The sequence below is a fragment of the Quercus suber genome, unplaced genomic scaffold, assembly GCF_002906115.3.
Source record: "Quercus suber isolate HL8 unplaced genomic scaffold, Cork oak 2.0 scaffold_1117, whole genome shotgun sequence".
NCBI lineage: Eukaryota > Viridiplantae > Streptophyta > Magnoliopsida > Fagales > Fagaceae > Quercus > Quercus suber.
In genome coordinates this window covers 31,935-46,358 of record NW_027070521.1, presented here as the reverse complement: position 1 = coordinate 46,358, position 14,424 = coordinate 31,935, and the positions used below count along the sequence as shown (strand labels likewise).

The window sequence follows — 14,424 nt, the reverse complement described above, 5'->3', positions numbered from 1 at the left end:
CTAACAACATGTTGTAGGTTGTCTTGGCATCGATGACATGGAACAAAACGTTACTTGTCAATTCTCCAATGATTAATTCCAAGTGTATCATGCCGATTGCACGTTGTCCTCCTTGGTTGAAACCTTGAATGACCAAACGACTGTGCGATAATTCCTCCATAGTCAGACCAAGTCGTCTCATTGTCATTTTTGGTAGTATATTAACAGCTGAACCTCCGTCAATGAGAATACGATCGATCTTTTGTTCACAAGTATAGCCAGAGACATAAAGTGGACGATTGTGGGGGTTAGAGCCTAACAACAGATCCTCATCAGTGAAAGTTAAGTCTGGAGAGCACGCGTAACATTCTTGGGTTTGTTGGAGCGTGTTGGTAGAAGGAGTGTATATCTCTGGCTTTTCAAGAGTTTGGGCGAATGCTTCTCTTGGTGAGATGGAGGATTGCAAGGGTTCAACTTCATCAACTCGAGATTGGAGTTCCTCCACAGATGGCAAAGTCTCGTTTGGACCGCCATGGCCAACATCCTCATTTTTATCCTGAATTTCGCAATGAGAGACTGTGTGAACGGCCTCGACTGAGGCATTTTGAAAGAATTTTCTAGGGAAGAATTCTTTCAATGTGATGAGATTTCGAAGTTTTTGGGTTCGTGCTGAATCGTCAGACATTTTTGTTCCCAGTTTTTCTTGCCTTTTATCACTCCTTCTTAACCAAGGTTGAATCTGGTTTTGTGCTCTTCTAGACTCTTGGGTGATCAAATGAAAAGGGAATGTACGTTTCTTCTTCCATTTCCTGCAAGTAACCACCGTCCAACCTTCTTCCTCATCCATTGTTGACCTTTTATCATCATTTGAATCATAATCAGGTGCCTTTTGTGAGAGCTGAACTTGAATAGGTTCTAGAGAACCAAACTAAATGAGAGTGGTATTTGCCCCCTGCTTAGTAGTTGGAGACATACAACTAGGTAACCCACAAGCAAAGGTTACAAGGTTTGACTGAGCAACATCATTAAAATCCAAGTCGATTTTCCCTTCCTTGGCGAGCTTCATCATGAGTTCTTTAAGAACAAAACATTTTTGGATTGGATGGCTTATGATGCGATGATAGTTACAATAGTTCGGGTTATCAACTTTTCCCATCTCCTCCGGTCGTTTGCATTCCGGTAATTCAATTAACTTCAACTTGAGCAGTTGTTCTAGCATTTCGGGCATATCGGTATCTAGGAAATGATACACTTTTTGTTCCCATTCCTTGAGTGATGAGTGCCGAATCTCACGCTGTTGGCCCACATCGGGCCTCTTTTCTTTGGCCTTCACATTTCTCATTGAAATTTTGATTGGGGCAAGGTTGACATTCATTGAGTCTTTGACATTACTTTTCGGATTCCTGTCATTTTTCCTCATTTCTCGTTTCTCTTTCCTTTCCTTAGGTACGGGAGGTTTTGTATTTCCATGGTTAGAGATACTCAATTCCATGTCATGCACACGAGTTGCTAACTCTTCAAATATTCGGGGCTTTATCCCTTGAAGGATGTAGAGAAATCCCCAATGCATGCCTTGGATGCACATCTCTATAGCAGATATTTTAGAAAGTCTATCCTTGCAATCTAGACTCAAAGAACGCCATCGATTGATATAATCAACGACAAGCTCATCTTTCCACTGTTTGGTATTGGTAAGTTCCATCATGTTCACCGTGCGCCGTGTGCTATAGAATCGGTTGAGAAACTCTCTTTCAAGTTGTTCCTAGCTATCGATTGACTCAGACTCTAAGTTTGTATACCAATCAAAGGCATTTCCTTTCAGTGAACGAACAAACTGCTTTACCAAGAGGCCTCCTTGAGTCCCTGCATTCTCACATGTTCTACAAAGTGAGCCACATGTTGCTTAGGGTTTCCTTTGCCATCAAATTGTAAGAACTTGGGGGGTTGATACCCATTTGGCATCCTCATATTATCGATGCGCTTTGTATAGGACTTCGAATATATGAGAGAACTTGTAGAAGAGCCTCCGTATTGTGCCCGGATAGTGTTCGTTATCATATCCTGCAATTGTTGGATAGATATTGAAGCCATTGAGGCGGAATGTCCGTGTTGAGAAGTGCCTTCACCTCCTTTTCCCTTATCACCCTTAGCATTTTCTCCTTTCAAGGTAAAGCCAGGTGGGCGCTCAAGGCCACGACTTGATTCACTCGAATCTTCTACCTCCAGCTTGATCATTAGGGTTGCAATTTTGACATCCTTTTCTTCAAGTGATTTTGTGAGGAGGATGATCCTTTGTTCCATTTCAGCCATCTTTTCTTCCATGGTAGAGATGTTAGTCATCATTACTGGCATGACCTCTAGAGATGATGGAGAAAATGATGAAATAGGATGAATCAAAGGTACTTCATTCCTTAAGTTTCTCATCACAGGTGAAGAGTTGATAGAAAAGGTCCTTATTGGGGATGATTCATTACTGTTCTCCAAATCTTTCGAGACAGATGAATCCTTATTGGTAGCTTTCCTATTTACAAGAAAGTCTAAAGAGATGACAGTAGAAAGCTCGCCCTCTTTGGTTGGTTGAAGTTAAAGTCGATCAAGAGCTTTGGATCGACTGCAAGTGACTGGGCCGACATAATCTTCAGTACTGGAAGCATCAACTACTGATTTTCGAACATTCTTGCTAGAGGCCATTGAAGTTGGTAGCAAAATTATGTCGAATTTCTTTTGAAGGAGAAAGAGATGAGAGGCAGAGAAGTCCCACCGAGTGTGCCAGAATATGTAGACGACTAAATTTCTAGTTCGAAATAAATCAAACAAGTAAAATAGTTGCACAAATGCGAATTTGTATTGATGATTGTGGTATAATTCTCTGTAATTACAAAAGAGTGATCCTTTGATTCGATCTCCTTGCAAGACTTATTGATTTGAATTTGTGGTAATGTGATTGTGACTTGAACACAAAATATCCTTCAATTTGGTTGAGGGATGGATCGAAGATTGCTAAAATGGAATTACAATGAATCTCTGGCCATGAGCTTATTAGAAATCCTTTGTTCTTCACGTTCTTCTTGTGTTCTTCGTGTTCTTAGATTTGTGGTGGAAGTTCTTCGGGGCTTTAGAGGCTTGAATCCGTACAGCTTCACTAATTTGTGATTTGTTGATGTTTTCGGACACTTTAGGCTTGATTCCCGCAAACTTTTGGATCTAGGCGGATGATTTGAATGATTTCTCTTCGAATGTTCTTCGTATTCGAAGTTGAAGTTCTTGAAATTCTTGGAGGCTTTAGAGCTTGGTTCCGGCAGAGATTCTGGACTTCTGAGTGCTTCAAATGGTTTGGTGTCCTTCTAAATTGCTTAGGAAGGCTTCTATTTATAGGAGTTTTGGGGTAGGTAAGCGACACGTGGCGGAGTTTGATTGGTGACACGTGGCTGAGCTTGATTGGTCCGCTTATGTCATCGCCTACACATGCTGGACTGATTGTGTCATCGCTTACACATGCGAGACTGCTTAGGTCATCGCTTACACGAGCTAATGCATGATTGGTTCTTGTATGACACTTGGCGAATTTCTGTTGGCTCCTGAATAGTAATAGTAAAACCTAGCAGCAGCATGTGGCGCTTTGTAATTGGCTGCATTTTGTGGACTTGGTAGTGTGACGTGTCAGCTTGTGATAGGTCGGAAATTTTCCTTCTCTACAACACTATTTATGTGAGAGTAATACACACTTTTTCTAAAATAATAAGTACTCATACTAAACACTCAATTTTTTTTTTTAAGCTTTAAAAGAATGTTACAAAAATATGCTACCAAACGCATTATTTTTGCATTATGAGTACTTAAAAGACATTTTAATACACTTTTTATATTGTTTTGAAAACCAAAACTACAGTACTCTTACTTACCAAATGGGCCCTTAATCTCAAAATTTCAGGATCAGTTTTTCATTGTATCAACTAGCACGCATTCTATTTAGCGTGTCACTAGTAGGGTATTTACAATGAGAATCTATAGTAAATCAATTTATGATAGAGTTACTAAATTTTATACTTCCAGTCAACCTACCAAAACTCTCTTTTTTAGGTTTGGGATTATTAATTGTGAATAAAATATGTGACACTAAACACAAACACAGTTGGAGTTACATTAGATATATTTTGTATACTCATTAAATTTTATAAAGACAATAAATCATCTAAAAAAATTATTACAATATATGTAAGAAAATTATTAGAGCATTTGTGTGCTTTTCATATTTTCCTTGATTGTTGTATCAATATCATAAGTTGGTTATGAGATGCATGTATAAGTTTATGCCAAGGTAAAATTGATAGTAATAGATTTTAACAATTGGTTTAGGTATTATGATTTCCGAATTTTGAGTTCCTTCAGATTTAGGCATTCATTTCTTTTTCACTTTAATGTAAGGATAAGTAATATGAGTATTAGGTAAGTCACAAAGTTTATTTAAAAACCTTATTATGAATTGAAACATTTTTTTGTGTGAAAAATGTTGCATACAGTCATATTTCAAACAAATATATCTTCATGAGATTTCGAAATCTATAGTATGTGACTTAAGCATGCTAAAAATATTATAATTTCACAAATATGATAATTTAAGAAAATAGTAGATATGTTAAGCCACTATACTAAGCCAATAGTTATTTAACACTTCTATGAAGACATGAAATAATTGTTAATGTGAGATGATAAAATACCATGTCACTATATTCTACGGGTACTGAATAATTTTCCCAAATAAGAGTACTTTTTGCATGATAACCTTCAAATTGAAGTACTAGCTTCACAGCCATTAATAGTGCTCCATCGAAAGCCGAGGCTTGAGTATAACATCCAGTGGATCGACCTTAGGTAAAGCGATTCCTGGTCCTTCACGCATATCCACCTTCACACCTGCCATGGGTGTGATATCAAATCCTTGAAGCAAACGAGCTAGTGCCAAGTGAACCACTTGCAAGCCAAATGTGATTCCAGGGCATGACCTTCTACCAGAACTGAATGGAATATACTCAAAATTTTGACCCCTAACATCAATGCCTGCATGAGTTGTCAGAAACCTCTCTGGTTGGAATTCAGATGGGTTTGACCACACACGTGGGTCTCGTTGTAATTTCCATATATTAATGAGCAAGCGAGTGCCCTTTGGAACGAAATAGCCACCAACAGTACAATCTTCCATGGCCTCACGTACTCCTGTAAGGGGACCTGGTGGGTACAGACGTAAGGTTTCCTTAACAATGGCTTGGAGGTATTTTAAGTTTTGGATATCTGATTCTTCCACCCATTTATCTTTCCCTACATGCATGTCTAACTCTTCTTGGGCAGCCTTTAGCACACTTGGGTGATTCAAAAGTAGGGAGAGTGCCCATGTTAGTGTAGTAGCTGTGCTTCCTGCTCCTGTAAGGATGAGAATCTGCCAAAAAGACACACTATTGATTCAAATGACTCTAAAAAAAAAAAAAAAAAAAAAAATCTTTTAGTAATTTTCATCCTTTTTAACAAGGAAAAAAAATATTAAAAGAATAATACTAGAATAATGTGTCATCCGTTTTAGCTTTTCCTATCTTGTCTAGTGAGCTAGCTCTACTTGTTTAAGTTTTTGGTAGAGAGGTTTTAATATATAATAGCAATTTTCTTCTACTCCTTTAACTTTAAATAATTGGTGGCTTGAGAACTTGATTGGATCTTGTAGAATTTTCTTTCATTTGCTTTGAGTTATGAATAATATATTAGATTTATAGCTATATAATATATGGAATTATAGATTTCTTTTTCCTTTGGAACTAAAGCCTTTGTTATTTTTTTTTATTAAGTTTTCCATTGTATTTTAATTGCTTGATTGAGTTTCAAGATGTCAAGTTAATTATAATGCCTTCAAGAAATAGCTATATATTTGAGTTACATAAGAAAGATTTTTTAAAAGTACAATGAAACAATTGTGAAATTTTGTGTGCACATCTATGGTAATTAGATATATTTTGTAAGCAACAACTGAAAAGCCTTAAGGCCTATTTGGTAGTAGAATTTAAAGACTGTCTTGTATAATTTAAATGCTTAAATTGCGGGCCTTACTTTTAAGTTTTGCGTTTGGTAAGGAAACTCTTGTTAGGATAATATGAATTTAGAGAACACTTGGGCTGTGTTTGTTTCGCGTAAAATGTTTTCCGGAAAATATGTATTTTCCGGAAATGCTATTTTCCGAAAAAGGAAAATATTTTGAAGTGTTTGGGTGAATTATGAAAATTATTGTGGAAAATATTTTCATGTGTTTGGATGTGTTAGGAAAATGCTATTTTCCGGAAAATTTTTCACATTTTCCGGCAACAACAACAACACCAAGAACAACAACAACAAAAAAATTCCGGCAATAACAACAACAAATTCTGGCTCTGGCGACAACAACAACACCAACGACAACAATAACAAAAAATTTCGGCAATCACAACAACAAATTCCGGCTCCGGCGACAACAACAACACCAACAACAACAAAAAAATTCCGGCGATCGAAGGCGACAACAACAACAATCAAACTTTAAACAAACAAAAGTCTGGGTCTGGGTCGAACACTTTGGGCTTTGGGTTCGTGGGTCGCGGGCAGAGGCGAGCTCGAGCGAAGGCGAGATCGCGGGCAGAGGCGAGCTCGAGCGGAGGCGAGATCGAGCGAAGGCGACGCGGTGCTTGGTGTGGATCGGAGCTCGGATCGAAGGCGATCGCCGGCGATCGAAGGCGACGAGCTCGAGCGAAGGCGACGCGGTACTTGGACCGGATCGGAGTACTGCTGTGTGAGAGAGAGGTTGGAGATGTGTTGCTGTGTAAGAGAGAGCTTGGAGAGTTGAGAGAGTTTTTTTCCGGAAATTGATTGAAGGTAAAATGGAAGGTGAAATGCATTTCCACCGGTTGAGGCAAAATTTTCGGTCAAAGCGTAAATTGATTTCCGTTGACCCAATTTTCCTAGGCAGCCAAACACATCAATTTTACGGAAATTGATTTCCGGAAGTAGTTTGAAGTTGAAACAAACACAGCCTTGAAAGCAGTTTTTAGAACTCAAGTAGAAGTATTCGGTTGCATTGTGGTAAATATTATGAAAAACGCGTGTCCTACCAAAGCTGACTTGACTTGACAAGTTGACTGCTCCGCTCTCTCCCTCTCTCTCTCTTTGTGCTCTCCTTTCAAGGACAATGCTCCTCTCTCTCTCCCTCTCTATGCTCTCATCAATAAAATAAATTATTTTATGTGACATGACAAGTTTCTCTCCATTCAAAAAAATAAATTATTTTACACTATTTATGTGGGAGTAATACACTTTTTTTTAAATAATAAATACTCATATCAAACACCCAATTTTTTGTTTTAAGCTTTAAAAGAATGTTACAAAAATATGCTACCAAACACATTATTTTTGTATTATGAATACTTAAAAGACATTTTAATACACTCTTTATATTGTTTTGAAAACCAAAACTACAATACTCTTACTTACCAAATGGGCTCTTAATCTCAAAATTTCAAGATCTGTTTTTCATTGTATCAACTAGCAAGCATTCTATTTAGCGTGTCACTAGTAGGGTATTTACAATGAGAATCTATAGTAAATCAATTTATAACAGAGTAACTAAATTTTATACTTCCAGTCAACCTACAAGAACTCTCCTTTTTTAGGTTTGGGATTATTAGTTGTGAATAAAATATGTGACACTAAACACAAACACAGTTGGAGTTACATTAGATATATTTTGTATACTCATTAAATTTTATAAAGACAATAAATCATCTAAAAAAATTATTATAATATATGTAAGAAAATTATTAGAGCATTTGTGTGCTTTTCATATTTTCCTTGATTGTTGTATCAATATCATAAGTTGGTTATGAGATGCATGTATAAGTTTATGCCAAGGTAAAATTGATAGTAATAGATTTTAACAATTGGTTTAGGTATTATGATTTCCGAAGTTTGAGTTCCTTCAGATTTAGGCATTCATTTCTTTTTCACTTTAATGTAAGGATAAGTAATATGAGTATTAGGTAAGTCACAAAGTTTATTTAAAAACCTTATTATGAATTGAAACATTTTTTTGTGTGAAAAATGTTGCATACAATCATATTTCAAACAAATATATCTTCATGAGATTTCAAAATCTATAGTATGTGACTTAAGCATGCTAAAAATATTATAATTTCACAAATATGATAATTTAAGAAAATAGTAGATATGTTAAGCCACTATACTAAGCCAATAGTTATTATACACTTCTATGAAGACATGAAATAATTATTAATGTGAGATGATAAAATACCATGTCACTATATTCTACGGGTACTGAATAATTTTCCCAAATAAGAGTACATTTTGCATGATAACCTTCAAATTGAAGTACTAGCTTCACAGCCATTAATAGTGCTCCATCGAAAGCCGAGGCTTGAGTATAACATCCAGTGGATCGACCTTAGGTAAAGCGATTCCTGGTCCTTCACGCATATCCACCTTCACACCTGCCATGGGTGTGATATCAAATCCTTGAAGCAAACGAGCTAGTGCCAAGTGAACCACTTGCAAGCCAAATGTGATTCCAGGGCATGACCTTCTACCAGAACTGAATGGAATATACTCAAAATTTTGACCCCTAACATCAATGTCTGCATGAGTTGTCAGAAACCTCTCTGGTTGGAATTCAGATGGGTTTGACCACACACGTGGGTCTCGTTGTAATTTCCATATATTAATGAGCAAGCGAGTGCCCTTTGGAACGAAATAGCCACCAACAGTACAATCTTCCATGGCCTCACGTACTCCTGTAAGGGGACCTGGTGGGTACAGACGTAAGGTTTCCTTAACAATGGCTTGGAGGTATTTTAAGTTTTGGATATCTGATTCTTCCACCCATTTATCTTTCCCTACATGCATGTCTAACTCTTCTTGGGCAGCCTTTAGCACACTTGGGTGATTCAAAAGTAGGGAGAGTGCCCATGTTAGTGTAGTAGCTGTGCTTCCTGCTCCTGTAAGGATGAGAATCTGCCAAAAAGACACACGTTTAACCTTCTCTTTTGATACCATAATAAATTATTGATTGTTCTAACACACAGAAGCATAAAAATAAGCAAGAGAGGGGAGTGGTAGTTGTTCTCAAAAAATTCTTTCGCTTGTTAAAAAGAGATCATTTTAAAATTTTCTTAGTTATGATTTAAAGTTTAGCTAGCGTTCAAAACATATTGATTTGGTTTAAAAAAATTAGATTTATATATCTTCTTGCAACCTTTAAAATTAGGAACCACCAAATTTCTCAAAGACAATCAATTACTATTATAGTTGCTCAATTTCTAATAATATAAGTACAATTCATGCCAAGAGTTTTGTAGTTTTACTAATACTTTTTTTTATTTTTTTCAACGTAGATATCATGTGTCCAATTCCTTCTTTCCCGACTATTGAATTATACAAAAAGAACGGTACAATTTGCATGCTTTCTCCGGGACCTAGCAAACCCAACCTGGTTTGAATTGATGGGTCATGGGCAGATTGGAATATAATGGCACCTATCAAACAAACTCCATGTTCCTAGAGACGGACCTATGTGTGGGCTAGGGGGGGCCATAACCCCCCCTCAGATTTTGAAAAACCAAAGACTAGTTTGTATTTTTACACAAAAGTTTAGAATTTTGTCCCTGAAATTTATATTTTGGCCCCCCCCCCCCCCTCAAAATACTTTTCAAATTGGCCCATGAAATCAAAAGAGAAAACTTATCTGACCATTCTTGCATTCCATTTGCCCAAGAAAAACAAAAATCTGAGTCAATCCTTGGACAATTCATAAAACCAGACAACAAAAAACCTTTAGACAAGGTTTGATCTCGTGGATGGATCTCTCTTCCTTCTTTGATCTGATCTTTTCTCCCCTCTCTCTCTTTCTCTCTGCCTTGTGGTGTGTGACTTGTAAGGTGGCTGCTATTCTGCTTTCTGTAATCTTTAAGTGATAAAGGTGGAAAGTGGAAACTTTTATTTCAAAATTGTTAGAGCATCCACATCAGTAGATGTAAAATCATGTAAAATAGAAAAAGAAGTTGTTTTTACACATTTTGCCTCAAAAATACACTACATTAGTCCTTCTAAAAATGTCTAAAAGTGTGTTATATCTTTACATGAGCTACAATAACCGTGTAATTTTACATGGTTACTGTAGCTCTTGTAAATATTATTTTATTAATTTCTGTTCGCGTCCTTTTTTTTTATCTCTTCTCCGTGCTCAATAAACTCAATAGCTTCGCCACTTCTCATCTTCTTCTTTTTCCTCAGGTGCACACAAACACAAACACACCCACACACAAACACATCCACACAAAGCTCCGATCAACACAGAGATTCACTTGCTCAAAAAAAAAAAAAAAAAAAACACGACATAAACAAACACACCCACACACAAACAAACCCACACGGACAAACAACAAAGAGACAGATCGGAGCCTGATCAGAGCTTGACTGGAACGATCGGAGCTCGCTGATGTGTGGATCGGAGCTAGGTGAGATCGCAGCTCGTTGATGCGTAGATCGGAGCTAGGTGAGATCGGAGCTATGAGGGAGAGTAAGGGGTGGGATTGAAGCTGTGAGGTGAGATCGGAGCTGTGAAGGGTGGGATCGGAGTGGGATCGGAGTGGTGAGGGAGAGTGAGGGGTGGGATCGGAGTGGGATCGAAACTGTGAGGGAGAGTGATGTATGGGTATGGAGCTTGTCATCGGAGCTAGTGTGGATTAGACAAAGAGGGAGAGAGATGGGTATAAAGAGATAGGTATAAAGAGATAGACCGAAAGGGAGAGAGATGGGTATAGAGAATCAGAAAAAATGGAGAGAGAGAGAGAGAGAGAGAGAGAGAGAGAGAGCGTATAAAAAGGGGTTAGTTGAGAAATAATAAAATAATTGAAAAAATTGATTATTTAAATAAAAGAAGGGATAGAATAGATGAACTGATGTAAGTGTATTGTAAAAGTGAATGTGTAAAATAGAAAAAGTAGGTTTTTATGTGTAAAATAGAAAAAGTAGGTTTTTATGTGTAAAATAGACAGAAATTTTACATGAGCTGATGTGAATGCTCTTAATGAACTTTTTTACAAGTTAGCCACAAAATCATGGCACCTATTGACAGTCTAATAATAGGGGTACACCGTACACCTAGAGTTTTTTTATTTCTTTTTATTTCTTTTTTTATAAAGAGTACACCTTTTGTTAGAACTTTTTTTTTTTTAGAACAAAGGGATAGGTTAACATGTAGTTATTAATATAGGTTACTATAGAATAATGTAAAAATATTAAATAAACTAATTTTTTTGTGAATAAATAAATTGATTTTAAAACAAAGAAAAGATTAAAGAATCAGTTCAACTCATATCAAACCAAAGAAACCATAAGTTTAGGATAAGAACCATTCATTTTTTCAGTTCTCTTTGTAGTTGTATTTTTAAAACCATGATAAATTGTTTATAATTTTTTTAAAAAAAATAATTTGACAAATACAAGAAGAAGAAGGAGGGATTTGAACCGCGTATGTCTTCGTTGGACACACTAAGAACTAGGAAATGTCAATTTAACTACAAAAATATTGATTATAAATCCCTATAATTAATATGACTTTTATTTGATGTATAGACTATGAGAAAGTCAATTACAATTTCTGATTAATTTATGGGTCCTGTTAACGGATGCTATGCAACACTCGTTAAGAAGGAATTTAATAATAATTTTTTACACATGTAGACTTTAATCAAGGAAAGAGAAGCCATTAAATTTGTTATTTATAAGACAAAAATACCTTTCTTCATCTTTTAACTCTCCTCACATTTTACGCTCAAAACCAGTTTAGCTATCTCTCTCTCTCTCTTTTGCCCTCAAAAGAAAAAATTTTAAACCAAAACCAAACAACAATTTCAATACTCTCAAAAAACAACAAAATCACACTCTTTTACAAAATAAGAACAATTTGATTTGAAATTAAAAACTTTTTGGGTGTGAAAGAGGGAGAAAATAGATGGCATAAAACTAGACCCGACGAAATGCTTGCTAAGCGGTCAGCTTCGTCGAGTTTGACTAGGCCAAAACGAAGCTCTCCACAAGCAAATCAACCTCGTCCAGATCTCAACTACCAAAACTCCACCGTAAATTAAGTTCCATGGATGTGCCACTATGGCGAATGTGAGTGGGAAACTGGTGTGGTTCTCCATGAACACAAGGGAAAAGGGAACAGAAATAAGATGAAAAAAAAAAAGAAAAAGAAAAAGGAAAAATGGTCCCACCCAGAACTATATATAGCTACGAAGGAAAAGGAAAGAAATGATTTTTATATATATATATATATATATATATATATAATTTTACAAAATATGAGAATAAACATGAAGCCATTGGATGGGAAAGAGATCTGAGATCACAAGGAGAAAATGCTATAAATATGGAGATGGTAAAAATGGTTAAGAGGGTATTTAAGTAAAATAATGCAACATTTGATATTTCCAGCGCAGCTTGACGCATGTCATACTAATGTTGACATTTTTCTTGATTTTCCCATTAAAGTAGGGCTATTTTAGTAATAACATGCAGACTAAACAAAGTACCAATGCAAACTTAACAGGTGATGTACAATGCCCGTTAACAAAAGCCTTAATTTATAAGAAAAATACAAATTATTTGAGAACCAATTCTGATAATGCAACTTTTAGTATTAACATACCAATATCTAAAGTTTACAAACAAAAATATTCTTGGCCCCCCTAAGTTCAAAATCTGATTCGTCCGTCCCTCCATGTTCCGTTTGCTATATTCACTTATCTATTCCATCTAACAAATAAATTCTGCTACTCTTTATTAGTTGATATCAAATAAGGTAATAATGTTGTGTTTGATTGAGTGGATTTTGGAACGATGGAAAAGGAGGAGGTAAAAAAGTATGAGAGGGTGACATTTTCAACTTTTTGGTATAAAACAACAAGTCCTGAAGTTTTTTGTAAATTTTTGGAACTAAAATAGTATTTTACCAATTTTTATAAAATTGGTAGTGACAACATACCAATGCATTTGCCTTGACGATGGTAGCGCGTGTATGCCCAGAAATCTCAGCATCCTCTGCAAAGCTCGATAGCATCACGTCCATGAAATCGCTTTCACCATCACTCTTCTGCTCTAATTGTTTCTGGAGATGTTCATTAAGCCAAATCTCAAGCACCGAGTCAAGTTCCTTAGCTGTTCTCTTCATGAAACCTATATGCCCTTGGTAGTCCATCCATTCAAGATATGGAATAGCATCAGACAAGACAAACACGCCAGCAAGATATAGAGCATCCTTGATGGCACTTTGAAAACGACATGCCTCACTCCTTTTTTCACCATAACAGCATTGTTGTAACCCATGTATTTCCCAGCTGCTATGCTTGCCCTTGTAGCAAAAGTTCTATCATTGGTGGCTAAGAATTCCTTTGCCATTTCCCAACTACTCACAACTATGAATCGGTGGAAACCGATCTTGAGTGAGAAGAATGAGCCAAATTTATCGGCAATGGCTCCAAGAGATTGGGCAGCTGGGATTTGGCTTCCTAGAAGATGGAGGTGGCCTATGAAGGGCAATGCCCCAGGTGGTTCAGGAATTTCAATGTGTTTGGTGTAAGCCTTCTTTGTTTTTGATGCAATGTTTAGGACAGCATAGATTGCTAGCATTACAAAAAGCCCAAAAATGGTTTGGATTTGAGAAGAAATCTCCATGGTGGTCTTTAGATCTTGGGATGGCAAGCGATATTAGATTTGATGTGCATTTATAGAAGTCACTTGTGTCCTTTTCTTTTATGGAAAAATTATTAGATATTTTCAGAGACGTCCCTTTACATTTTTGGTGAACTTTACTATGAATTTAAGAGTCCCTTCATGAACGTGAGAAAAATAAGTATTCTTTTCGTCTCACTTTATTTGTCCTATTAGAAAAGTTAAACTTTTTAAGGGAATATTATTTATTGTTTTGTCTACCTTTTAAAAATGTATAAGTTTACAAAACTACCTTTAAATAAATTTATCAAAATTAATAAATTAATAGGGTATAATAGAAACATTAGTCAATTAATGAATTTTATTTTTAAAAACAAAATAATATTTTAAGACATTTTAAAATAAAATAGAAGACAAATAGAATGGAGCAAATAGAATATTATTTTTTGTACTTAGAGAGTAATTAAGAATTACGGCAGTAAAGTGTTGACTCAATATTAATGCATTGCATATGGACCGAATATGTTGAGTTGCACGTCAATCCTACAGTTCAGCCAAAAGAAAACAACAAATGGAAAATTAGGTACGTGAACAATAATTCTATTTTTGTGGTCTTTAGATGATTCGAAATTTTTGTGGTCTCTAATTTTCTGTGCTTTACATAATATTTTGTTTGTGGTTCTATTA

The 14,424-nt window shown here is 36.0% G+C and overlaps 2 protein-coding genes across 2 annotated transcripts; both read right to left on the bottom strand.

Annotated features, from left to right (window-relative positions):
* Positions 1 to 4,792: 4,792 nt before the first annotated feature.
* LOC136065751 (dimethylnonatriene synthase-like) lies at positions 4,793 to 8,395 on the bottom strand. The gene is made up of 2 exons (XM_065769338.1): positions 8,300 to 8,395; positions 4,793 to 5,413 (listed from the first exon to the last, which is right to left on the bottom strand). Exons 1-2 carry the CDS (start codon positions 8,393 to 8,395, stop codon positions 4,793 to 4,795), a joined length of 717 nt encoding a protein of 238 aa, XP_065625410.1.
* Positions 8,214 to 13,740, bottom strand: LOC111990442 (xanthotoxin 5-hydroxylase CYP82C2). Its single transcript, XM_065769337.1, has 3 exons — positions 13,480 to 13,740; positions 13,052 to 13,417; positions 8,214 to 9,015 (listed from the first exon to the last, which is right to left on the bottom strand). Exons 1-3 carry the CDS (start codon positions 13,738 to 13,740, stop codon positions 8,395 to 8,397), a joined length of 1,248 nt encoding a protein of 415 aa, XP_065625409.1. The 3' UTR covers positions 8,214 to 8,394.
* Between the last annotated feature and the right edge of the window lie 684 nt (positions 13,741 to 14,424).

Coding starts and splice junctions, on each gene's coding strand:
- LOC111990442 (XM_065769337.1), bottom strand. CDS start 13,740: ATGGAGATTTCTTCTCAAATCCAAACCATTTTTGGGCTTTTTGTAATG. Junction 13,418..13,479: donor GTTTCCACCGATTCATAGTT/GTGAGTAGTTGG, acceptor TTTTGCTACAAG/GGCAAGCATAGCAGCTGGGA. Junction 9,016..13,051: donor TCGTCAAGGCAAATGCATTG/GTATGTTGTCAC, acceptor TCTTTTTGGCAG/ATTCTCATCCTTACAGGAGC.
- LOC136065751 (XM_065769338.1), bottom strand. CDS start 8,395: ATGGCTGTGAAGCTAGTACTTCAATTTGAAGGTTATCATGCAAAATGT. Junction 5,414..8,299: donor CCGTAGAATATAGTGACATG/GTATTTTATCAT, acceptor TCTTTTTGGCAG/ATTCTCATCCTTACAGGAGC.